This window comes from Dipodomys spectabilis, unplaced genomic scaffold (genome assembly GCF_019054845.1).
Source record: "Dipodomys spectabilis isolate Male_0828 unplaced genomic scaffold, ASM1905484v1 ptg000030l, whole genome shotgun sequence".
In the NCBI taxonomy this organism is placed as follows: domain Eukaryota; kingdom Metazoa; phylum Chordata; class Mammalia; order Rodentia; family Heteromyidae; genus Dipodomys; species Dipodomys spectabilis.
Window position 1 is genome coordinate 12,432,424 of NW_024870707.1, and position 26,793 is coordinate 12,459,216.

The following is a 26,793-nucleotide window of genomic DNA, read 5'->3' on the forward strand; positions in this document are numbered from 1 at the left end:
GATGTTTTTGCAAACCAGAGTGCTAAACAAACTACACTGCTGTAGCCAGAGAAAAGGTCTGTGCAGTTGTGAAAATATTGTTCTTAATGACATCTAACCCTGATAACCTCTTTGTAAAATAGGCTAAGGTTATAGGTTCCTGGCTAGGTAGGATCAACGCCCCTGAAGTCAGCTTGAAGAAGTTACAGAAGATGGACCTTCGCCCTTCTACCCACTTTTTAAGATCAAGGGTCCAGAGTCAGTTTTGGAGAAATGAGGCAAAATAGATAAAATAATTTTTTTTGGAAAAGGCATAAAGAATAGTGTTAACAGATATAAGTGTTCAAGGTGTGGAGACTGCATCTGTCAGAGATGGTTACAAGACTAAGCCTTCTGTGTCTGTTTACAAAAATATCTGGTTAGTAAAAAAGTTGTGGGGCTGGGAAGGTGGCTTAGTGGTAGAGCGCTTGCCTTGCATACCTGAGGCCCTGGGTTCGATTCCCCAGCACCACATAAGCAAAAAGAAAAAAAGCCGGAAGTTGCGCTGTGGCTCAAGTGGTAGAGCGCTAGCCTTGAGCTGAAAAGCTGAGGGACAGCACCCAGCCCCAGAGTTCAGGCCCCACAACCGGTAAAAAAAAAAAAAAAGAAAAAAGAAAAGTAAAAAAGTTGTGATTTTGGTAAATTGTCCTGGGCTATTGTTTAAAGGTCTTAGAAACCAGCGGGATCAAAGCCTGCCCAGCCTATGTATTACTTGCATCCTTAACTAGTCTGTGTAGGAATTTTCAGCCCAGCACGAGGTAACTCCCTTGGAGCCACTGAGAGATGCTGCTGCTGCTGCTGCTGTACACCCTACTGGGTAAAGCTCAACGATGGCCTGACAGCCACCTGGAGGAACTCCTGCCTGATTCCATCACCTGAGTCTGCTTCCTGGTTGACTGCTGCTAAATCTAAGATCTTGTGGGACATTCTTTTGGGTGATATCCAGAAATTCTCTCTATTCCCACAGTGGATACTGGGGACAAGGATATCACTGGCTTACTTACCTTAGGCACTTCCATGAATAATGACTGGAAATCCACTCTATGGTCACAGCCTAGTTTCGCTCTGGTATGGTAATAACCTGAGTGTGTTATCAATGCAGGTAGTGATGAGACCCAGCTCTGCTCTTAGCCTTAAAATCTAGCAAGCTTCTGCATCACGGTGGTGTCTTAAGGCTGTTCTAAGATAAAGGTTCCACAAGCCAAAGGAAAATTGCGCAGTTTTAAACTCCAGCCACAAAAATGCTCAAGGAATTGTAAAGAAAGAGGGTGGTAAAGAAAGCCTTGTAAAAGGAATTGGGGAAATTTGAAAAGTAAGGATTGTCCTTAAGACAAACCTCAGAAAGTTTAAGTATGTAGCAAATGGTATAAGTATGTCTTAAAATTGGAGCTTACAAGTACAGCTGGTATAAAATTAAGTTAACTGTGATACACGGAGTCAGGACTGGTGGAAGAAAAAAAAATGTAAGGGGCTTTGGTACTGTTAATTTTGTTACAATCGGACCTTGTATACTCAACAGACTGGTGTCTTTTGTAAAAGAAAAAAATCAGCGCAGTCCGTCTGTTAGTTCTGAGATCCCAATACCAAGTATTGAAAACAACTGCCATTCCACCCGGAAATATAGAGACCCCCTAAATTTTAAGATTAAAATTAGTCCAAAGAAAAAGGAGGGAATGAAAGATTAAAAATTAGAGTTACATTTTACAATTGCTAACTGCTGATTTTGCTTTTGTAAACTTGCTTGCACTAGCACCAACCCCCTCCCTGGAAATAAGGAATTGGGTAAAAATCTCAAAGTCCAGATATTGGCCCCAGGACAAGGTCTGTGGTCATAAATAAAGAACAAACAAGTACGTTTTCTTTTTAGTCCCTGTTCAGGAATTCCCCAAATGGGACCCCGAGATAACAACCATCTGGCAGGACTAGTGGATGTGAACTTCCCTAATAGTGGGAGCTTGAAATTAACGACCCTCTGGCAGGGAGTACCTGACAAAGAACCTGACACATTCCAGACCACTTTCTCCCCCCTCCCCCCGCCCCCCAGGATCGGAGATAGTGGCTATCTGGCAACCACTTCTCCTAAATTACCCTAGAAGTACCCTCTAATTAGTTTAGAGCACAATAGCTCTCTAGCCTGACCAATTATTAGCCCCAGCCCTTCCCCCCCCCCCCCCCCGCTTTGTACCACGTCAATCATTTTACAGAGTGTTACTAAATTTCCCGCGTGGCAAAGTGATTGTTGGTGTATATGGTGACCTTTAAACGGACCAATCATGGGACGCTTTGTGTTATGCATTAACCTTGTGGTTTTTGCCTTTAAAAAGGTTTGTAACCGCTGCTCGGGACTCTCTCCCTTCCCAAGGCAGAGAGTCCGTTTGCGCAAACGTCAAATAAACTCCTCTTGCTTGTTGCATCTCCCGGCGTGGAGTCTGAGTTTCTGGGGCGCCCTCCCATTGACGAAAGTATCCTAGGGGGCTAGGATCTTTCAATTTAAGACAATTGTTACTTCCTAAATCCTTTCTTATCCAAAGAAATCATTTACTCAATTCCTTTCCCAAGGTTCTCTTTACTAACTTTCCTCTTTCTTCATATTTCCTGATCTCCTTACTGTTAACTCTTTTTTTTTCTTTTGGTCGGTCATGGGGCTTGAACTCTGGGCCTGTGCGTTGTCCCTCAGCTCTTCAGCTCAAGGTGAGTACTCACCACTTGAGCTACAGGCACTATATGTCTGTCTGTCTGTCTCTCTCTCTCTCTCTCTCTCTGTCTCTCTCTCCTTGGTCTCCTTCTTTTTCCTTCCTTCCCAGGGGCTTTCTGAAAGCCTACTTTCTATGGCTGAACAGCAGCTGGAGTGTGACCCAGAGCCCTCGGCTCCTGCTACCCCACTACCACATAAGGGAGGCTGGGTCTTGACCTAGGCCTATATTGACTTGAATGGTAAACTCAGTTGTAAGACCATTGGAAATCTCTCCCTCCCTCCCTCCCCTGCCCCCCCCTCATGGTCTCCAGACCAGAAATCATTTGCCACCGGATCAACTACATTCACCCCCTCCCTCTGAGCATTGCAAGGTAAGGGTTCCAGTTTCTTCTTGAGAGTCCCAGAGGGTCCCAGAGACCACCGCCTCTAACTGACTATCCCTCAGCTCTTCGGCTCAAGGCTAGCGCTCTACCACTTGAACTATAGCGCCACTTCCAGTTTTTCTGGTGGTTTATTGGAGATAAGAGTTTCACAGACTTTTCCGCCTGGACTGGCTTTGAACTGTGATCCTCAGATCTCAGCCTCCTGAGTAGCTAGGATTACAGGCGTGAGCCACCTGCGCCCGGCGTTTGTCTGCTTTTTGTCTGTTGGTCTGGTTGCCTGTTTGTTTTACTTATTCAATAAAGCTCCACCAAGTTTTCTTACTATCACAACTTGACCAGAAATTCTTATTCTGCTATCAAAGTCAAGGACTCTAAGTAAATAGTCCCTAGTTTTAAAGGGAAACTTTATTAACCCTCACCTACATCTGGTGACAGTTCGAGGTTCCCTATCCAAAGCTTTTTTTTTTACTTTAAGCAAACTTATCCTTGTTGTTCCCATGGCCCACTGACCGCCCTCCCCGGAGACCCTCCTGGTTCTCAGGAGAATTTCACCTCTGACCTTATCTGAAAGTGCAGTACTACCAGTGCCAGGGCCCCTACCACAAAATCCCGAATGGAACAACTTGAACCGTAAATCCTAAACAGGACAGTTTGGACAATAAATCCCCAGTAGGACAAGACAAAGAGATTCCTGAGTCTCACCCTAGCGTGCACACACACCTCCAACCCCTCCCTCTGCCCGCTCTGTCTCTCCAACCTTGCTCAGTGTTCCGTGGAGCCCGTCTGCAGCCCTCACTGAGCCTGCTCTGGTCGGCTGAGGTCTCTATCTCCTTGCTCTCCTTCCATCCGCTCGATCTTTCCTAACCCTCATGACTCAGTTTCCTAACAGACTCCCCAATTTGGCCTCTTAAAGTGTGGCTTCTCTGTGTCCCTCTGATTGAGTTCCCATATAACAGCTTCAGACAAGCAAGCTTCGAGAAGCTTCAGAGAAATGCTGTTCAGGGCTGGGAAGGTGGCTCTGTGGTAGAGTGCTCGCCTACCATGCGTGAGCACAGGGCTCGATTCCTCAGCACCACATACACAGAAAAAGCTGAAGTGGTGCTATGGCTCAAAAAACTCAGGAACAGTGCCCAGGCCCTGAGCTCAAGCCCCATAACTGGTACGTGAGCGCACACGCACGCATGCACACACACACACACACACACACACACACACACACACACACACACACACACACACACACACACACACACACAAAGGCTGGCTGGGCACCAGCAGCTCTCCCCTGTAATCCTAGCTACTCAGAGACTGCGATCTGAGGATCATGGTTCAAAGCCAGCCCGGGCAGAAAGTCCATGAGACTCCAACAAGCCACCAGAAAACCAGAAGTGGTGCTGTGGCTCAAGTGGTAGAGCACTTGCCTTGAACTGAAGAATTGAGGGATAGCACCCAGGCCAAGTTCAAGCTCCATGACCGACAAAAACAAAAAAGGTTGGTATCCTCCCTGCCCACATCTCTAGAGGGGCTCAACTGCCTCTGCCCACTCCCTGCCAGCTACTTGCAGGTGACTCTTGGGATCACTTTCCAGGTATGAGTGTGTGTGTGTGTGTGTGTGTGTGTGTGTGTGTGTGTGTGTGTGTGTGTGCAATCGCCTGACACTCTCCCAACAGCTCATGCCAACACGTGTGACACTCGTGGTGAGAGGAAGGTGGGACCGCCGTGCAGGGACAGGCCCACGTCTCCCATGTGGTCCTGAGGCTACTGAGGGGCTGGGGTGCAGGTTTACATTCCTGTGTTTCTGTTTGTCTCTGTCTCTATCTGTGTGCTTGTATGCATGTGTCTGTCTGTCTGTGTGCCTGTATGCATGTATGTGTCTCTCTGTCTGTCTCTTTTTCTGGTACTGGGACTTGAACTCAGGGGCTCACCCTCTCACCCAAAGCTGGTGCTCTACTCCTTAAGCCACACTCCCCTTCTGGCTTTTTGGAGTTTAATTGGAGATGAGTTTTATGGACTTCTCTCCCCACGCTGGCTTTGAACCTGGAACTCCAAGCCTCCCGAGTAGCCAGGCATCCTGGCCAGTGCCCGCAGCACCCAGCGTGTTTGTGTTCCTCAAGGGGCAGGCGTGCGGGCGGCTGGTGGAGGCCAGGCCTGGGGGACGAACCAGGCGGGTGACAGAGGCCCTCCCTTCCCTGAGAAGTGGCCAGATTTGGGAGATGCTGGGAACAGAACAGGCCCAGACACGGGGTGGGGGGGGGGGTCCCCTGGAGGGAGGAGCAGCTGCCAGGTGGCAGAGCAGGGAGAGGTCCTGGCGTGGCCACTGATGTCCACTGGGAGTTGGGTCCACTGGGAGTATGTTGGAGTGAAGTCCATGGTGGTGGCTAGGGGCGGCCTGACCTGGAGCCTTTGAAGTCCTGCCTTCCACACATCGCAGCATTGTTCATTCTCAGGCCGGGCCTGGACTCTCAGCTCTCACAGCCCGCCTGGCAAGGCAGCGGCGGCGGGACGGCGGCCACTCTGCCGCATCTCCCACCCATGTGCTCCACTCGTTCACAGCCAGACGTCCCAGGCGCTGGGTGCTGCTTGCTCTGGCTGGGCACTGTTGTTCCCAGTGTGCTTGGTGTGAGCAAGACACACGTGTACCTTCAAGGGGCTCACCAGGCACACAAAGGCCTGGGCTCTGTGCTGGGCAGGCAGGGGGTGAGGGAGGGTGGGCGCGGACGCTGGTCCCTGGAGGCTGTGTGTTTGTCACGGCTACTGTGGTAGGAGGTCTGGTCACCATGCAGCGGCCCTCCCCACTGCCAGGCTTGGCATTCTAGAATCTGTTTACACACCAAGCCGGGACTCTCTCACCCTTCTGCCTCCCTGCCGGCCTCGCGACAGCCAGTGGCTCTTTCCCTCATGCCAGACCCTCCCTGCCTACTCCTTCCTTGAGGCCTGGGGGTCTGGGGGCCTGGTCTGTGGTGAGAGGAGGTTCACTCCACATTGTCATTTTTCTTACACACCAGTCTGGTCTGTGGCCAATGACCACACTGGGCCCAGCATCTGCAGCTGAATCTGACATCTGACCCTACTTGGACCCCATGAATGCTCCCAAATCTGCTAGGGTCAGAACACCAGGACAGCTACTCACTTGTAAGTCTTATCCCTCTCTCCATCCCTCATCCAAACATCTAAACCTCTGTTCACCCACCACCTGACCTCCCCTTCTCTTGCTCCCTTATATATTCTCCTCATTAATTACCCCTGCCTAGGCTCATAGCAGACATGACTAATCAATTGTACCCTCACTCCTGTCTGGACTCATAGCAGACGTGACTAATCAATTGCACACTCCCTCCAACTGACTCCACACACAGCACCAGAATCCTTGTGGATGACACACTTCAGGCAGATACCACCAGCTAGCCAGATCTGAGTTCAAGAGCAGGAGGTCACCAAGGATAGACAATCGTACCCATCCTCCAGGTGTGAATAGAGCCGTTAGCAACCACTCTGTTTGGAGATCCTATTTATAGATCTGACAAAGGGAGTCCTCTTTAAACAGAGAATGTGTCCATCTTCGGGAAAGGGGGTTCTCTAGCTAAGTAGAAAACTGGGAGGCTGCAGAGGGGAGTCTGATATGGAAAGGAACTAACCAGCTGCCCAAAGTTCCTGCCCACCTGGAGGTACCAGAGGTGAGATCTCTGTATCCTGTACCAGATACCCACTCTGACAGGGCAGTTGAGGACATGAGAAGCACTTGGCAAGCCAGGGCAGGTGAGGGGCTGGGCAGCTGTGAGCAGCAGGACCAAGGAGTCAGGCTAGACAGGAGGGCTGCAGGGCCATCACAGAAGGGTGCAGCTCTGGGAGCCCAGGGCCCAGGTGATCAGCTGCTGGTTCCAGGGACTATAGGGCGGGTAGCGGATATCGTTGATCTTCTCCAGGCCGGGGCTGCGCAGCAGGCAGGCGCGCTGGTGGGAGAAGGTATCGAAGGAGAACTTGCCGTGGTACCTGCCCATCCCGCTGTTGCCTGCACAGACACAGAGAGGTGAGTGTGAGGCTGGCATCCCACTCCCTGGCAGCCCCAGCAGCCATTGTGTGTGGGCCAGAAGCCCACAGGGAGTTCAGACAGCCAGGCCCTTCTGAGAACCACTTTCCAGATTGGGAAACGGAGGCCCAGCAAGGCTCAGGGCCTGGGTTAAAGTTAAACAGTGAGTGTAGACAGTCGCAGGTCTGAAGTACCAAACCCAAACTTCCTGGGGTGGGAGGCTGAGGGGAGGGCAGGGACTCACCCACGCCCCCTAGCGGCAGGGAGGGCAGCGTCAAATAGATGAAGCCCTCGTTGCCACCGAAGCTGCCACTGCTGGTGCGTTCCATCACCTGGTTCACTACCTGGGGGAGGAGGGGAGGGCAGGGTGGGGAGAGCCAAGGTGGGAGGGCAGGGGGTGGGAACGCCATGGGGCACGGTATCTGCGGTGTTCTCATGGCAGCACCGTCTGTGAGCAGCCCCGGCCCTCGCCCCCGGGGAGATACCCCTGAGGGTCAGCCAGGGAAGGCTCGCCCAGGCCCCGAGGCAGGACGAGGGTTAGGACATTGCAGGAAAGTGCAGGAAGCCCACTGCAACCAGAGGGCCATGCTGTGGGTGCCAACCTGTGCTGTCCCTCCCCACCCCAATGACACTAAGGAGAATCTTTCCATGGCTCAGGGAAATGCCCAGAGAATCTCTTCTTGCAGATGGAGGCTGACCTGGTCAGGACAGATGGCTGGCCAGCCAGCACCGCACACAAAGTGTCACCCCGACTCATGCCTCTGCCAGGTATCCTGGGGCTGCCGTGTGCTCCCAGGCATACGGGGTCAGAGTCACCACGGACACCTCTGCTGCCAGCTGCTGTGCCCACAGGGTGTCCTCGGCTGGGGACACCACGGCTCGCCTAGGCTCCCAGGCCGACCCTTGGGCCTGAGTGGGAACCAGGACCCAGTGCTTTATTTGGGGATCTGCCAGCTCTACTGCGTGACTTGAGAGCCAGGCACCGGGAGGGGACACTGGCCGCCAGGCTCAGATGAGTGAGCAAGAGTGGAAGAACGCGGAGAAGACCCCGGGGAGCTGTCCATCAGGTGGGAGGGAGGGCAGGGACCTGCCGTCCTGGGAGTGACCAGAGGGCCCTGTGTCCTCTGCTGCCACCCTCAGGCGGCGCGCTGACAGTGCACGAGCCCCGCCCGCCCCGCCCCGCAGGCGCACCTGGCTGCTGTTGGAGAAGGCATACAGGGCCAGAGGCTTCTCCCGCTGGTTGATGAAGTCGATGGCCTCGTCCAGGCTCCTCACGGTCACCAGGGGCAGGATGGGCCCGAAGATTTCCTCCTGCATCACGGGCTCCGTCTCCTGCACGTCCACCAGCACCGTGGGCGCTGTGGACACAGGGGCGGCTCAGCCTCCAGGCTGTGGGCGCTGTGCCCCGGGGCAGGGCGTCCGTGCCAGGGAGGAGCAGCCTGACCCCCCTGACCCCAGGCTGCCAGCATGGGAGGGGCTGGGGTCCCGGCCTCAGGGGGCAGCACGAGGTGGCTCAGGGTTTTGAGCCACAGTCTGGGCGCCTGGAGCTGGGGTCGGAGCCCAGCGGGCCGGAGCTGTGGGGTTTGGATGGGAGGAGTCGTGGCTCAGAAGCACAGGGTCTGGGGCGCGGGTGTTCTGGACTGGGGCGCGGCACCGAGGCCCACACTGGGGTCAGCCGGGGCCCTTGCGTGAAGGAGCCCCGTGGGAGGCGCCTGGCCGGGAGCCGGGCCTCACCGATGTAGCGATCGCTCTCGTCGCTCTGGCCTCCGATGGCCACGCGGCCACAGCGCAGCAGCCCCTGCAGCCGCAGGAAGTGTTTCTGGTTGATGATGCGGCCCAGGTTGGGGGAGCTCTTGGGGTCGTCGCCATAGAAACGGGTGATGGCGCTCTGCAGGGCGGGCAGCAGCCGCTCCCGCGTCTCGGGGCTGCACAGGACGTAGTCGGGGGCCACGCAGGTCTGGCCGCTGTTGAAGTAGCGGAACCAGGCCACGCGGTTGGCCACGGTCTGGGGGTCGCAGTCGTCGTCCACATAGCAGGGGTTCTTGCCCCCCAGCTCCAGGGTGATGGGCGTCAGGTGCTTGGCGGCTGCGGCCATGACGATCCGCCCTACGCGAGGGCTCCCTGCGGATGTGGCCAGGAGACCCCATTTTATTTGGTCTAGCCTGATATTGCCCCCCCACTCTTTCCACAGAGACATTCCCCAGCCAAGGTCCTGCTTTGCTCCACATACTGGCATCCTGACCCCTCCGGGATCCAATCTCCAAGATGGCCAGGAGGCTGGGCCGGCCTGCCCAGGCTGATTGCCCTGGCACTGACAACTTCATTCCCTGCCCTTGGCTGCGGCCTCCTCCCTCCACCTCCTCCCCACGCTCTGCCCTGCGGTGCCCAGGACCCTGGCCAGGGCGGTCCTCACCTGTGAAGAAGATGTAGTCAAACTGGTGCTCCAGCAGCTGTGAGGTCTCTTGAGGCCCCCCCAGCACCACAGCAAAACAGCTCTGCAAGGTGGGACGGGAGCCTCAGGGGGCAGCCCGGGACCAGGGGGACCCCCAACACACACACACACACACACACACACTGGACAGAGGTATGGGGACACTCAGTACCGGTGGGCAGAGCCAGCCCACCTGGTCCAGGTACTGTGGCAGCAGCTCACACAGCACCTTCTCTGTGCACTTGCTCATTTCTGATGGCTTCAGCACCACGCAGTTCCCTGTGGGGAGAGGGAAGCGGTCTGGGAAGGCCAGGGCACCGCTGGAAGGGTCAGCACCCAGGGCACCCTCGCCCGCGGGACTCTCTTTGGGAAGGCTCTAGGACTGGGAGGCCTGGGACCCCTCCTCACCCGCAGCGAGGGCCCCCACCAGGGGCATCAGCGTGAGGTTCACGGGGTAGTTCCAGGGGGCTATGATGAGCACCAGCCCAAAGGGTTCCTTCCGGATGAAGGCGGAGCTCAGCTTCGTGAGCTGCGGTGCGGGAGCCATGGTGAGGTGCGGCTGAGGCCCTCCCTCCCTCCAGCATGCCAGGGCCCCCAGCTCCTGGACAGTCCTGCGAGGACTTGGTGAGTGGGGAGCAGAGAAGGCCCGGGGCCTAGCCGCTCCCCCCCTCCCCCGCTGCCATCTCCCCCACCCCCATCTCACCAAATTGGTGGCCACGGATTCATCCTTCATCCAGGCCCGCAGGTTCTTGAGTGCTAGATCTACCTCGTTCTGGCACTGGATGAGCTCCGAGATGTCTGATTGGAAGGCCGACTGTGGGGGAGGTGGAGAGGACAGGTCAGGCGCATGGCCAGGAGGACACGGCGCCTTGGCGAGGGCATGAAGGGGTCTGCACAAGCGTGTGAGGATGGTCTCTATCAAGATCATGGGGGTCCTGTGGGAACGGCACACAGACCGCCTGGGCTCTGATTCCAGCCTGTCAGTGCTTAGCGTTGTGGCCCGGGCAAGTGACTTCACCCAGAGTGCCTCAGTTTCCCTGTTTGCTGACTGGGGACAGCAATTAAGCCTGCCCGGCAAGGGGGCTGTGTACCTGTCCATGTCACCCTGTCCATGTCACACAACAGGAAAGGGGCTGCTGCATAAATACACCCGAAGAAATCTGAGCACAGAGCCCGTCAGGTGGGGGACAAGACCCTCCATAGTGGGGGCGGATGCCCAGGGAGGACACAGCACCCTTGCCTGCCCCCCCTTCCCCGCATCCACACCTTGTTCAGGTCCTGGGCCAGCGCCTGCTGCAGCTGCTGCTTGTGGTCCTGCAGGAAGCGGCCCAGGCCCTGGAGCTGCGCAGCCCGGAACTCGGCCGACTGTGTGTGGCCCGCGCGGAAGGCCGCCCGCAGCCGCCGCAGCGTGTCCTCGTAGGGAACCAATCTGCTGGATGGGCGGAGGAAACGGTGTCAGGGGCTGCTGAGGACACCACAGGACCTGTGACAGCCCATGTGCATCAGTACGTCTGAGTGCCTGTGTTCACTCTGTGTGTGCGCGTGTGCGCACATGCATGGGCATGCCTGCACATGTGTGTGTTCTGAGTGTGCGGATGAATAGAGGTGTGTGTGTCCATGCGTGTCTGTGTGTCCGTATGTAGATGTCCCAGGAGCCCTGCCTCAGAGCCTCACTGACCCCAAGAGAGTGGGGACTGTGCTCTGGAGGCCATAGCCACATTGCCACCTGTGCCTCCCGGGGCTTGGCAGGTCACTGAGGCAGTGAAGCAGACAGCACCCTCTACAGGCAGCTCCCGCTGTGCAGTGTTCTCTGTGGACATGGCCCTCTATGGGCAGTTCCCTGCTATGCAGTGTTCACTGTAGACACCGCCCTCTACAGGCAGCGCCCCACTCTGCAGCCTCCACTGTAGACAGCGCCCTCTATAGACAGCTCCCCACTGTGCAGTCTCCACCATGGACAGTGCCCTCTACAGGCAGCTCCCCACTCTGCAGCCTCCACTGTAGACAGCGCCCTCTATAGACAGCTCCCCACTGTGCAGTCTCCACCATGGACAATGCCCCCTACAGGCAGCACCCCACTCTGCAGCCTCCACCATGGATAGTGACCCCTACAGGCAGCTCCCCACTCTGCAGCCTCCACTGTAGACAGCATCCTCTATAGACAGATCCCCACTGTGCAGTCTCCACCATGGACAGTGCCCTCTACAGACAGCTCCCCACTCTGCAGCCTCCGCCATGGACAACACCCCCTACAGGCAGCTCCCCACTCTGCAGCCTCCACCATGGATAGTGCCCCCTACAGGCAGCTCCCCACTCTGCAGCCTCCACCATGGACAGTGCCCCCTACAGGCAGCTCCCCACTCTGCAGCCTCCACCATGGACAGTGCCCCCTACAGGCAGCTCCCCACTCTGCAGCCTCCACCATGGATAGTGCCCCCTACAGGCAGCTCCCCACTCTGCATCCTCCACTGTAGACAGCACCCTCTACAGGCAGCTCCTTGCTGTGCAGTGTCCACCGTGGATGGGGCCCATCAAACCAACTGTCACGGCCGTGTTCCTAGTAGTAATGGGTTAAGCTGATCAGCTAAAGCCCAGCTCAGAGCTGAGGAAAACAGGAGCATGCTCCCAGACACACCTCTTCACATGACAGCTTGACCATCATTCCTGGAATGGGGTCTCCATGTTCATGACCCCTCCAAATCCTGATGGTGGACATAGTAGCTGGCAGGTGTCAGTGAAGGCTGTTCCCTCCTGTCCAACTGGGTGCTCCCCCATAGCAAGACCTGGAGGAACCCACTGGACCCCACCAAAGAGGACAGAGCCACTCCCTGCAGGGAATTCCTGCAGGGACAGAGCCTGGCAGGGCTGCATCCCTGCAGTCTGCCTTTCCCTTCAATCCAAGAGCTGCATAGTTAGCCTGAAGTTTTCCCAGCCTTCTGGTTCCCAGGCTCTGCCCCAGATCCTCCCATTAGAAATGCCAAACATCATCCCCAACCAGCACCGTGGACATCCTGAGCACACCAGCCCTGCTCCCTGGAGCCTTTGTGCAGCTGGGTGCCTCAGAGTCTGGGATGCAGGATGACCCCTGAGCCCTCCCAGGATGCTGGGCCCAGTGTGGTGACACCTTCCCCTGGAGGCAGCAGCTTGGGGAACCCCAGGCCCTTCCAGGAGTATGCCTGGTGAAAAGCCTGGGAGCCAGCAGTATGTGTCTGACAAAGGAGGGAACAGACGGAGGCCGAGGCCACACAGCAGAGGGGTGGGAGAGAAGCTGGCCCAGCTCCTGCCCCTCATCCAAGCTGCCCTCGTCGTTGTTGTTGTTTTTCAGTACTGGGACTTGAACTTAAGGCCTAGTGAGGCAAGCACTCTTATCAGAGAATCATGCTTCTAACCCTGATTTTTTTTTTTTTTTGTGGGTTGTGGGGCTTGAACTCTGGGCCTGAATGCTGTCCCTCAGCTCTTCAGCTCAAGGTGAGCACTCTATCACTTGAGCCACAGTGCCACTTCTGGTTTTCTAGGGTTTATTGGAGATAAGCGTCTCAAGGACTTTTCTGGCTGGGCTGGCTTTGAACCATGATCCTCAGATATCATCTTCCTGGGTAGCTAGAATTACAGGCATGAGCCACTGGTGCCTGGCTTTCTGGGGTTTGTTTATTTGTTTGTTGTTGGTCATGGGGCTTGAACTCTGGGCCTGGGCGCTGTCTCTGTGCTCTTCAGCTCAAGGCGAGCACTCTACCACTTGAGCCACAGCACCACTTCCGGCTGTTTTGGTAATTAATAGGAGAGAAGAAACTTTCCTGCCTCAGCTGTCTGGGAACCATGATTCTCAGCCTCCTGAGAAGCTAGTATTATAGGCATGAGCCCTGGGCACTCAGCTTCCAGCTTGTGTGTGTATGTTTAATTAGGAGCTTTTGTTTTTGTTTTTTCTTTTTCTGTTGGTCATGGGGCTTGAACTCTGGGCCTGGGTGCTGTTCCTCAGCTCTTCAACTCTTCAGCTCAAGGCTAGCACTCTACCACTTGAGCCACAGCACCACTTCCAGTTTTCTGAGTAGTTTATTGGAGATAAGATTCTCACAGACTTTCCTGCCTGGGCTGGCCCTGAACCACAATCCTCAGATCTTTTTTTTTTTGGTCTGTCCTGGGGCTTGAACTCTGGGCCTGGGCGCTGTCCCTGCACTCTTCAGCTCAAGGTGAGTGTTCTCCCGCTTGAGCCACAGCACCACTTTTGGTTTCCTAGTGGTTTATTGGAGATAAGAGTCTCACGGACTTTCCTGCCCATACTGGCTTTGAACCACGATCCTCAGATCTCAGCCTCCTGAATAGCTAGGATTACAGGCGTGAGCCACTGGCGCCTGGCTCTTTCTGATTATTTTTGACATATAGTCTCACTTATTGCACCACCATGTCAAGCTCTTTGTCAAGATGGGGGTCTCATGAACTTTTCATCCAGGCTGGTCTTGAGCTACAATACTTCCCATCTCAGCTACCCAAGTAGCTAGGATTATAGGCATGAGCTACAGGAGTCTGGTTTCAAGGCTATCTTGACTCATTTATTACCCATGCAGGGGTCTGGCACCCAGGGCTGGCAGGATGAGAGGCTGGAGGACTGAAGGGCTGGCAGGCTGAATGGCCGGCTGGTGACTGCTGGTGGCTTATCATGCAGGCCCTGGCTAGATCTGAACTGCCCATATAACCATGACAACCCCTCCTATGTGAAAAAGACTGTATGTGTGCATGTGCGCATGTGCGCATGTGTGCGTGTGTGTGTGTGTGTGTGTGTGTGTGTGTGTGTGTGTGCCTTGTTGCTTAATGAGAGAAGCTCCAAGAAAGGATCCTTAGGCAATCCTGTCTTACCTCACATAGTATCAGAAAATGTTCTTGTTCAACCCAACCTAGTCTAGCCTGTTAAGCTCTTACTGGTGTTATAATCTTACAGTATTATTGGTGCACAGACAGACGGACATGGACTGGAATGCCACTTGTCCAACACAAATATAACTATGAACACAATTGGCATGCCCTAGGCTCCAGCAGAGGCCAGCTTGATGCCCCCCTGCCAGTCCCCGGAAACAAAAGGCCAGGGGGGTGCCTCTCAGAGGGTCGGGGTTGTAAATAAAGGACCAGCACCTGCAAAGGCCCTGTGGGGAAGATTTTAAGAAGCAAGCTGCAGCTGGGTCGCTTGACAGCCTGGTAGAAATGATCATACAGGCTACAAATCCACTGTGGAACACAGGTTTGACAGAAAGCAGAGTCTGTGGCCCCAGTGGAGCATCATCCATGGGAAGCTCGCAGGAGCCGAGGGCCAAAGGCCAGTTGAGAATGGGGGCTGCGGCTCTGTCCCTTGTGGGCCCTGCAGTCCTCTCCTGGCACCAACACATGTGCCTGTGTGTCACCTATCATTTATTCTTATCTCAGCATTTTTCTATAGCTTTCACATGTTCCGCAGTGGGAAGGTCAACACCGACGACCAGAACTGAACAGAGATGGTGGCTTTTTATACCTGAAGCCACCCACTCAACACTGACCTCCACCAAGTCCCCTCTTTCCTGGCAATCCTTGCCAGCCCCTGTCTGTCTGCAGCTGCCTCCTCCTTGAGCCTGGGCATGCCATGGCTTCCTGGTGCTTCCTGAGATCTGTCTGATCACTAGGTGAAGAGACCCAGGATCTGCTGACCTCAGACCAAGTGGCAGAGCTGGGGCAGGACGCGTCTGGCTGTCACGCTGTAGCCGCAGCCCCTTGGGCAGTCTGGTCTTCCCTGCTTCTGTGACCCCCACACCCCTCTCCTCCAGGCACTGACTGCTCCAAAGGCCTTTTGCCCCAAGGCCTCTGAGCCCAGTTCCCCACCGTATGACTCACCCCACGGAAGATGCCGAGTCTGGACCCTTGGTGGACATTCTAGATGAAGATGCAGGAACTCTGCTCCTGTCACCGCTGCGGCCTCCTCTTCCCAGGAGGCTCCCAGCGCTCACGGGCCCCAGTGGCCACGCCCTGCTCGGGGCACCTGGCACAGCACGGTGAGCTCAGGTCTCCTGATTGAGTTCCACACCTCCCTCCTACGGCGGCCCCGCCTCCCTGACCCAGCTGGTTGGGAACAGGTGGCGCTGGCTGTGCTGGCCACCCTGGCTCCGGCGTGTGTGGGAAGGGCCAGCAGGGACTCGCCTGGGAAAGAGAAGCTCTCCAGATGGATGGGGTTCAAGAGGAACACCATCAGGACTCTGGCCCCCACAGGCCCCGTGCTCAGCCCCTTGTGTCCCTGCCAGGATGAGGATGTCCCTCAGGGTGGTTCCTCCCTTCCCACTCTCACGTGACCTGGGGGCAGAGGAGGGGTCTCCATGGGCAGGAGGGGCCCTCCAGGATTAGAGCATTACTCCTTCAATTGTTTAATCTCCTATTGATTGTGTGACCCCAGGCAAGTTGCTCAACCTTTCTGGGCTTCCAGGAGGGAATGCTAACATGTAATTGACAAAATCAGTGTTCTGTGGGTGTGTATTTTGGTGTGTATTTCCCTTCCTAGATCCATCCTCCATCCTCTCCCCAAGCCTAGAATAGTCTGCCATTCACACCAAGAGCTGGAGAGAGTGTCTTAGCAGATTATGAAGGGTGTGAAATAGCCTTGTTTGTAAATTGGGTCACCAGGAACCCTTAGCCCCAAATCTTTGGCAGCTCCAGGTGAAAATGCTAACAAGTCTGAGGCAGGATAGATTAGGGAAAATGAGGCGTGGTAAACAGCAGTCAGGAATTTAAAAACTCAAGCTTAAAGCAAATGCAGGGAAGTCATCCAGTTATTTCACTTAAGATCAGGAACCAAAGTGACTCTAGGGGAAAATGAAGCAGGATAAATTAGGAAAAATGAGGCCTGGAAAAGCAAACTCAGAAACAAGGTCGTTAAAAACACAGCAGCTGCAAGAGATAGAAATGAGACTTGACAAGTGGACTACATCAAAATAAAAAGTTTCTGCGTGGCTAAGGACATAGTTACTAAACTAGAAAGACAGCCAACAGATTTGGAGAAGATCTTTACCAGCAATACATCAGACAAAAGCTTAATATCCAATATATAAAGGAGCTCAAGAAACTAACTCCTCCAAAACCTAATCAACCAGTCATTAAATGGGCAAAGGCACTAGAGAGAGACTTCTCAGAAGAAGAGGTAAGAATGGCAAAAAAAAAACAGGAGGGAATGCTCATCATCCCTGGCCATAAGGGAAATGCACATCAAAACAATCCTGAGATTCCATCTCACCCCAGTTATATTCACCAACATTGTGAATTTGGACAAGAACAAATGTTGGAGGGCTGTGGGGGGAAAGCACCCCTACTGCACCATTGGTGGGATGTAAACTAGTACAACCACTCTGGACAGCAGTCTGGAGGATCTTTAAAAAACTAAACATAAATCCTCCCTATGACCCAGGCATACCATTCCTAGGCATCTACCCTGAGCATCATGAACCAGGATATGATAAGGACACCTCATATCCATGTTCATCGCTGCACTATTCACAATAACCAAGATATGGAAATGACCCAGATGTCCCACAGTAGATGAATGGATCAAAAAAAATGGTACTGGGCTGGGAAGGTGGCTCAGTGGTAGAGCGCTTGCCTTGCATACCTGAGGCCCTGGGTTCGATTCCTCAGCACCACATAAGCAAAAAGAAAAAAGCCGGAAGTGGCGCTGTGGCTCAAGTGGTAGAGCGCTAGCCTTGAGCTGAAGAACTGAGGGACAGCACCCAGGCCCAGAGTTCAGGCCCCACGACCGGACCTCCCCCCCAAAAAAAAATGGTACCTACAATTTTGCACAGCCATTAGAAAGAATAATATTCTGGGGGCTGGGAAGGTGGCTCAGTGGTAGAGTGCTTGCCTTGTATGCATAAGGCCCTGGGTTCGATTCCTCAGCACCACATAAGCAAAAAGAAAAAAAGCCAGAAGTGGCGCTGTGGCTCAAGTGGTAGAGCGCTAGCCTTGAGCTGAAGAGCTGAGGGACAGCGCCCAGGCCCAGAGTTCAGGCCCCACAACCGGACCAAAAAAAAGAAGAAGAATATTCTATTTGTAAGGAAATTGATGGAACCAGAACAAATCATGTTAAGTGAGGTAAGCAAAGCTCAGTAGACGAACAGCACATGTTACACACTGGGATATGACAAATTATACAAGATTCTAGATACTCATATGCAGTGAGACCAAAAGAAGATAGTCTTGGGAGAGAATCACAAAGGTGCAATGCCTACATGCTTCTTCATATTTATAATATATATATTATATATATATACAAACTCAAGATATGGAAACGAGATCTCTCTTTTTCTTCTTTTTTTGAAAAAATTTTATTTTTGATTCTTTTTTCTTTATGTATGGTGGACTTCATGTTTCTACTTTTGGGAGGATGGGGGTACAGAACTCAAGGGAAAAATGGTGACAAAGTGCAGCGGTGGAGCTCAGTGGACACTGGTGACCATGAACTACACAACTCGTGGGTGGAGATGGGAAGGAGAGGCTGAGAGAGAATGAGGGAACAGAACACACTGTAGGAAAGGAATGTGCTCCTTACCTGACTCATGTTACTGTAATCCCTCTGTACATCACCTTTATAATAGCAAGAAAGTAAATTAATTTTAAAAATCTGTGTTTTAAAGAAAATGGAATAAACAAGAAATTGGTATTACTTGTAAAGAATTAAAATATACCCAATCAGTAAATTAACGATTGTTATCCTGGAATTCCATCAGCGAGATACAGGAAAACCACACTTTGCAGGGTCGAATCAAGAGTCTATTACAAAGCTAGCGACTGCAAGCAGACTCATGTCCCAAAGAACCTGCAGCCCCGAATGTAGCTTGCACCAAGTTTATAAAGGCCAAAAGCACACGATTGGGTCTTATATGAAAAAGTGTTATCCAAAGCAAAGTAAACTATCTAGGAGAACAATCAGAGGAATCAATGGCAAGCATTCTTTGGAGCAAAACTGTCCTGGAGCTAAACAATAGGATACATCCGCAACCCAAAGAATGACCCATTTCACCTCTAGGGATTTCAGAACAGGGCGAGGTCCCCACCATCTATCACAACACCAGGAAGCACTGAGGACAAGATGACGTTACTTAGACCCAGTAGCCATATTTCACTCCCCGCTGGTTTTATGTGCATGGAATAAAAATCATGGATTCTTCAGTGAGAGGGCCGTATTGGGCCGTTAGGACCATGAGCTTAACTGAGTTCATATGATTTTGAACACAGTTTACAAAACAATTGAGAAGACACAGACCTCTGGTTAGACCCAAAAAAAGCAGAATGAAGGGCCTCATGTCTGCAGAGATCAGAGTTGTTAGCCATGAGGACGTATTAAATAATTTTTGGAAACAATTCTAGGAATTTTCATATTTTGCTTTATTTTTTGTTTTATTTTTCTCACCGTAAATAGGCTCTCCTGTACTAAACTAGTTCCATTAGCATGCAAACATGCTTCTCCTAAGGCTGCACAGAGATCCCTCTGTTGTAGAAACAGAAGGTCCAGCCAGGCGCCGGTGGCTCACGCCTGTAATCCTAGCTATTCAAGAGGCTGAGATCTGAGGATCATGGTTCAAAGCCAGCCCAGGCAGGAAAGTCCGTGAGACTCTTATCTCCAATAAACCACTAGAAAACTGGAAGTGGTGCCGTGGCTCAAGCGGTAGAGCGCTCGCCTTGAGCTGAAAAGCACAGGGACAGCACCCAAGCCCAGAGTTCAAGCCCTATGACCAACCAAAAAAAAAAGTTGATTTGGTATGACCAACACCTATGTAATAAGGAGACTTTGAACTTAAACATAACCAGCAATCCTTTCCCAGGTCAGGCAGGGTCAGGTTTATAAACCTATGTCAAACAAAGAAAGGCTCCAGGGAAGGAGTTGACAGAAAGGGTAAAGGGTCGGTGTGAGGCTAAAGTCAGCTTCAGTGAACCCGCAGTCGTGTGTGCCTTCCACCCCAAACAGCAGGTTTTAGCCAGGGGCGGTTGAGCCAAGCAGGATCCAGTCTGTTTTACCACAATGAGAATGGTCAGGATGATGGTCTACAGTCCCTTCCATGTGGGAGTGAGGCCATCCACCACCCTTCAGAGTTTTGTTCTCTGCCCATTGTCTTGGTTAGATGTTTTTCCTCTAAACACGGTTTGGATGGCAGGGAGGGCATTGGGAACAGTCAACAGAATATCTAGGGGCCCCATTGGTTTTAAGGCAGTTTCTCCAGCAATGGCAGTTGGCCAAATCCCATGTTGGAGAGGAGAGACTGACAGGTCAGATGAGAGTCTTTGCCAATAGCTCCTTTTATTTCCAAGTGAAGCAACAAGATCAACAGAAATAGCTTTTAAGCAGGGCTTACCTGGAACTTATTAAGGATCAAAGTTAAATCTGACAAACTTGTAAGAATCTTCTGTCCCTCTGTGGGCCTGCCTGTAATTGCTACAGATCAAATCTGCAAAGGAAAAACTCAATAGTAGTCATGATGAGAGCTTTGAAACAGCAACTTATTAAACAACCTAGTTCATTTTTGACTGAATATAGCACTTTAGGATACTAATTAAGATTGGAAACCAGGCTGGGAATATGTCTTAGTGGTAGAAGTGCATGAAGTGCATGAAGTCCTGGGTTCCATTCCTCAGTACCACATAAACAGAAAAAAACAGCAGTAGTGCTATGGCTTAAATGGTAGAGCACTAGCCTTGAGCAAAAGAAGCTCAGGGACAATGCCCAGGCCCTGAGCTCAAGCCCCAGGACTGGCAAAAATAAAAAAGAATTTCAGGAAATATCAAAATAAAAATATTACCATATTAACAGAGAAGCACTTTAGTTTGACAGAAAAGACTACACACCATACTGACAGTTTATTTTTTGTATCAAAATACCAGATTATTTGGAACATATTTACACACACACACACACACACACACACACACACACACACTTGTGAACAAGTGGTCTTAAAGTACCCTTAGGTTTTAAAAATGAATATGGGCCATACATTTTCTGGAATTCCAGTGACAAGAGGTATTTTTGCTTATGGCACTATAGAGCCATGTGGTCAGTGTTAGAAAAGCAAAAACTTAAAAAAATAAATACTTTTGCCAACAAACAGAATCTCTTACTCTTACAGATAACCAAGACTTAGATAACCAAAAACAGAATATGTTTAGACAACTTTGCTAGCAAGGCACATTAGCCTACAGATGGGCCTTGAATACTCCCTGGATGGGTGGAGGAGTGAGCTTGGTGGAAGAGCGGCTGGGGTGGCGTGAAGCTGAACCCTTAGCCCACCATGTGGCCTTACCGAGTTTTCACCCATTTTTAGCCTAGAGCACTTTACATATCAATTTATACTAAGGCCAAATTAAACTACACGGAGAGTTAACTTGCCTCCATCAGACTCCCCTGAGTCCCTGGTGAAAGTTCTTAAGCATATACGGGGGGACCGTGGGCTTACTATGGGAAGAATATGGCTTTGTAATAAAGACTCCTGATTTGACCTGTATCTCAAGGTCCAATTCCCATATGACAAACTTTCACTTTGACTGAGCCCAAAGAAGATAAGAGACATTATAATGTTGATGTCTGAAGTGATGAGAGACACTACCTTTTCACTAACTGAGGCCAGGTTCACAGCAGTGGGCTTCAGCACCGGAAATCCAAAATGTAAATAAAGCCCAAGTAGAGATTTGAGCAAAGAAAGATAAGGTATGAAGTGTTACTGTGTTTGAAAATGACAGTGAAGGAATGGGCAGTTACGAACTGACTGGTTTAGCCAGAGTTGAGGAATGGTTGCCTAAACTGAAGAGGAAAGATGTCAACACGGTGAAACTACTGGCAGAACTGGCTTTGCCACATACTTCCTTTATGACTCCAGACAAAGCCATCAAGACAACCATTGGCCATGTGGGTGGCAGGGAGCATGGCTCAGTTGGCTGGGTGACTTGTTGGATTATGTTTGTCAGAATTAGCACAGCTTGAATTTTTTTTCCTGGCAAGTGAAAGATAATACAGAAGAGGAGAAAGTCACAAGGAAAAATCTGAGAAGGACTTGGAGCAACAGTGGGCAGCTGAAGAAGTGGAGGCCACAGAACTTCCGGCTGAAGAAGGACAAGGCTCCTCTGTTTGAATCCTCTCTCCTGTTCTACTTCTTTTGGGATCACCCAACACTGGTGCCATGTTAATTCAGTGTTTAGGTCCAGGGTCTGTGTGTGTGTGTGTGTGTGTGTGTGTGTGTGTGTGTGTGTGTGTGTGAGTGTGTGTGTGTGTGCGCGCGTGTGTGCGTGCATGTATGCATGCATGCGTGTGTGTATTTGGTTTTGTTTTGTTTTTTTCTTGTCGGTTGTGGGGCCTGAACTCAGGGCCTGGGCGCTGGCCCTCAGCTCTTCAGCTCAAGGCTAGCACTCTACCACTTGAGCCACAGCACCACTTCTGGCTTTTTCCACTTATGTGGTGCTGAGGAATCAAACCTAGGGCCTCATGCATGCAAGGCAAGCGCTCTACCACTGAGCCACCTTCCCAGCCAGGCTATTTGTTTTTTGACCTAAGAAATTCACTGGGTATAAAATAGACCTGGATGTCCTATGGGGTCACTTTCACAGAATCATTCACATGCCACAACTGAATGAGTAACTTACAGAATCTTTTCTTTTCCTTCTTTCATTCCTTCCTTCCTTTCTTCCTCCCTCCCTCCCTCCCATCCTTCCTCCCTCCCTCCCTCCCCTCCCCCTTTGTCTTTCATCTGAGACTGGGACTGGATTTTAGTACCTGCCACTTTTGCTCATTAGGTAGTGCTCTACCAATGACAGCCGTGCCTCCAGCCTCCAGGATTTATTCTATACAAATGTCACACTATTCCATTTATAGCAGTTGTGTGTGATTTAAAAAATTTTTTTGCAAGTCCTGAGGCTTGAACTCAGCCTGAGCACTGTCCCTGAGCTTCTTTTGCTCAAGGCTAGCACTCTGCCACTTGAGCCACAGCGCCACTTCTGGCTTTTTCTGTTTATGTGGTATTAAGGAATTGAACCCAGGGCTTCATGCATACTAGGCAAGCACTCTACCACTGAGCCACCTTCCCAGTCCCAAGAAATTCTTATCATAGGAAGCATTAGCATAAACTGCCAACACTACAACTTGTCTCTGTCACTTGCCCACCTCGTGAGTTAGAAGAGGTAACAAGAACTCCAATGTCCTGGGATGAGATGTGGGAGAGTTTTCCTAGGGCTCTGAGTGTTGTGCTCACAAGCAAGACGGGCGGATGTTTGTTATTAGATGTGAGAACAGCCATCTGTTGCTTACAAGAAACACATCCTGCTGACAACGACGGGGGAAGATCTCCAAGTTAAAGGTCCCCAAAGCAGGGCAGAAGTACCCATACTCACTGCTGACAAACCAGATTTTAAGCCAGGTGCCACTGGAGTATGTCTGTAATCCTAGCTGACTCAGGAAACTGAGATCTGAGTATTTAAAGCAAGTGCAGGCAGGAAAGTTCATAAGATTCTTATCTTCAACTAATCACCAAAAAGCCAGAGATGGAGATGTGACCCAAGTAGAGCACTAACTAGCCTTGAGCCAAAAAAGCTAAGGATCAGTGCTCAGGCCCTAAGTTTAAACCCCAGTAATGGCACACAGACACACAGACACAGACACACACACACACACACACACACACACACACACACACACACACACACAGAAAATATAGATTTTAAACTTAAACTAGTCAGAAGAGACAGGAAAGGGCCTCATTAAAAATATAAAAGGCAGGGAAAATTCATGAAGAGGAAATAAGTCATTAAAACACATTCACCATATGTTGGCACACCTACGCTCATTAAACAAACACATCTGGACTTAAAATCACCAACAGACCCCAGCACAATAATAACGGGAGACTTTAATACTCCACTTTCACCAATAAATAGGCCATCTATGGAAAAAAATCAATAACCACACATGGAAAAAACTCTCAGAACTAAATGACACCAGAGACCAAATAAATTGATCCATCTGTAACCTAGCAGCTGTCCAGGGCATACTCTTCTCAGCAGTCCAGGGGACTTCCGACAAAAGTAGATAGTAGTTTAGGACTGTAGTGACTCTTAGCAAATGCAAAAGCATTACAATAGAACCTTCTGTCAGACCATAATGGAATGAAAGTAGAACTCAACAACCAAAAGAGCTACAGAAAATATTTGAACACATGGAGACTAGACAACACATGATTGAATAAGTGGGCCCCTAAAAAATTACAAGCTCACGCCTGTCATCCTAGCTACTCACAAGACTGAGATCTAAGGACTACAGTTCAAAGCCAGCCTGGGCAGGAAAGTCTGAGAAGCTCTTATCTCCACTTAACCTCCAGAAAACCGGAAGTGGCGCTGTGGCTCAAGGGGTAGAGCACTCGCCTTGAGATGAAGAGCTCAGGGACAGCGGCCAGGCCCAGAGTTCAAGCCCCACAACCAAGAAAAAACAAAGAAAGAAAGAATGAGAGAAATGAACAAGTTTTTCTAATGAAGATTGAAGTAAAACCTACCAGACACTTTGAGACAGAGCTAAGAGAAAGCTTTATGGCTATAAGTGCCTACACACAAGAAACAATAACAAACAGAAATCTTAAATAGAGTAATGAGGTGCCTCATACTTGTAGAAAAACAAGCCAAGCCCCAAATGAGCAGTTGAAAGAAATACTAAAATTAGTGCAGAAACGGATGAAATTGAGACTAAAACTATAAAACTAATAAAACTAACACTTGTTCCCCTCCCCCGCCTTTTTTTGGGGGGGGGGTTCGAGGAGCTTGAACTCTGGGGCTGGACACTGTCCTCAGCTCTTCAGATCAAGGCTAGTGCTCTACTCCTTGAGCCACAGCACCACTTCTGGCTTTTTCTGCTTATGTGGTACTGAGGAATTGAACTCAGGGCCTCATGCATGCAAGGCAAGCGCTCTACCACTGAGCCACCTTCCCAGCCACTTGTTACTGCCGGTCTTGTATCTCTCCTCAAACTTGACCTTGGCCTCCCGTCAGGCCTTGCATTTAAGAACTGGGTCTCTGAAGACATCCTTCTTGACCACAGTCTTGTCCAAGGGGATATCCACCTATGTGGGCCTAGGTGATTGTAGTTATAAACCTTCACAAAGGACTTGATCTTTGACCCCTGGCAATCCTCTTGTCCATGTTAGCTGTCTCTTTTCTGGGATAGTGATCAATTTCTGCCACGAAAGCATGGCTGTAGGGGCGATCTGAGGTGCCGCCATCAATGTTCTTCATGATGATGGCTTTATGTCTGGAGTAGTGTCCAGCCAGGACCAGCACCACTTTCCTGGGTTTCATGAACTTACCCATTTCGACAGCACCCAGCAGCCCTACAGCAAAAAGATGGGGTTTTTGTTTTGTCAGTCATGGGGCTTGAACTCTGGGTCTGAGCGCTGTCCCTCAGCTCTTCAGCTCAAGGCTAGTGCTCTACCACTTGAGCCACAGCGCCACTTCTGGTTTTCTGAATGGTTTATTGAAGATACGAGTCTCATTGATTTCTTGCTTGGGCTCGCTTTGAATCGTGATCCTCAGATTTCAGCCTCCTGAGTAGCTAGGATTACAGGCGTGAGCCACCAGCACTTGGCTAAAAAGGTGGGGTTTTTTGTTTTGTTTGTTTTTTAATGAGAGTGACAAATTCTTAGCCAATCTTACCAAAAGGAGGAAGGAAATGATTCAAACTAAAAAAAAAAAAAAAAAAGAGATGAAACCAGGAAATCACAACAAACACCAATGAAAGTCAGAGAAAAACTAAACTCAACTAAACTGGAACTCTTTTCTTTTGTTGTTGTTTGGCACCAGACTGGGACTTGAATTCCATACCTGATGTCTTCGCTCATTTACTAGCACTCACCACCTGAGCTACATCTCCAATCCCTAAACTGGAATTCTAGAAGAGGTACATAAATTTCAAGATGTATTTGACCTACGAAAATGAACCAACAGGATAGAAACCACTTGAACAGGCTCAGAATGTTGCTTAATGGTTTGCCTAGCATGCATGAAGCCCTGGGTTCAACTCCTCAGTACCACATACACAACAACAACAAGACAAACAAAAGAAGCCACTCAAGCAGAGCTGAAATAATGAAGAAGTCATAGAGCCTCCCCATCTCCCCACCACCACAAAAAAAAGCCCAGGAACAGATGAATTCCCTGCCAAATTCTCAGATCTTTAAGAACTAACACCAACACGCCTCCAATTTTTCCATGAGATAGAAAAGGAAGTGATGTTACCAAACTTGTGTTAGGAAGCCAGCATTATACTCATTCTCAAACTGGGCTAGGACATAATGATAAAAGAAAATGATATAGGGTGAAATGGGTGGGTGGGGGCCAATGGAAGGAGTGACATTGAAAAGAAGCATTGTACTCATAACCTGACAAGACATTGTAATCTCTTTGTATGACTACTTAATAATTTAAAAAAGAAAGATATAGACCAATATCATTGATTAAGGTTGACACAAAAATTTTCATTTACTTCCCAACAAAATTTATCATACAGACAATCAAAATTCTATATACCAATAATGGTATAGAAGCCAGGAAGATGAATCCATTTACAATTGCCTAAAAAAAAACTGGCTATAAATTTAACCAAGAAAGCAAGACCTCTGCAATAAAAATCATAAAACTTTAAAGAAATTGAAGAAGACACCAGGAGATGAAAAGACCTCTCATGAGGCCCGTGGATTGGCAGAATTAATATCATGGAAATGGATGTACTGCCAAGAGCAATCTACATAGTCAATGCAATACCCATCAAAATGCCAGTGTTATTCTTTGCAGAAATAGAAAATCAATCAATAAACTCATTTGGAAGCACAAGAGACCCCACAGGAAAAAATTAATCCTGGGCAAAGAGATCAATGCAACATTTATCACAATGCCAGACATCAAGTTATACTATAGATCTATGCCTCTGATCATATAAAATAATGTGTATGCTGAGCCCCGGTAGCTCACCCATAATCCTAGCTACTCAGGAGGCTGAGATTTTAGGATTGCAGTTCAAAGCCAGCCTGGGCAGAAAAGTCCATGAGACTCTTATCTTCAATAAAATACTCAGAAAAAGCTGGAAATGGTGCGGACGCTCAGGTGGCAGAACAGGCCCTGAGTTCAAGCCCCAGACTGGCAAAATAAATAAATAGATAGATAAAATATGTGTCCGAATGAAAAAAGCTGTACTACAGAGCCACGGGAACAAAAATAGCTG

The 26,793-nt window shown here is 50.4% G+C and overlaps 1 protein-coding gene and 1 pseudogene across 1 annotated transcript; both read right to left on the bottom strand.

Annotated features, from left to right (window-relative positions):
• Nucleotides 1-6,845: 6,845 nt before the first annotated feature.
• Nucleotides 6,846-10,963, bottom strand: Aldh3b2 (aldehyde dehydrogenase 3 family member B2). Its single transcript, XM_042676027.1, has 9 exons — nucleotides 10,821-10,963; nucleotides 10,258-10,368; nucleotides 9,963-10,083; nucleotides 9,748-9,833; nucleotides 9,537-9,618; nucleotides 8,858-9,244; nucleotides 8,315-8,481; nucleotides 7,368-7,467; nucleotides 6,846-7,105 (listed from the first exon to the last, which is right to left on the bottom strand). Exons 2-9 carry the CDS (start codon nucleotides 10,285-10,287, stop codon nucleotides 6,921-6,923), a joined length of 1,158 nt encoding a protein of 385 aa, XP_042531961.1. The 5' UTR covers nucleotides 10,288-10,368; nucleotides 10,821-10,963; the 3' UTR covers nucleotides 6,846-6,920.
• LOC122104879 lies at nucleotides 10,394-24,915 on the bottom strand (annotated as a pseudogene).
• Between the last annotated feature and the right edge of the window lie 1,878 nt (nucleotides 24,916-26,793).

Excerpts from the sequence above, each read along its gene's own strand:
- Aldh3b2 (XM_042676027.1), bottom strand. The coding sequence starts at position 10,287 with ATGAAGGATGAATCCGTGGCCACCAATTTG. Across the intron at positions 10,084-10,257 it reads AATCCGTGGCCACCAATTTG|CTCACGAAGCTGAGCTCCGC; the intron begins GTGAGATGGGGG and ends CCCGCACCGCAG. Across the intron at positions 8,482-8,857 it reads CGAGAGCGATCGCTACATCG|CGCCCACGGTGCTGGTGGAC; the intron begins GTGAGGCCCGGC and ends CTGTGTCCACAG.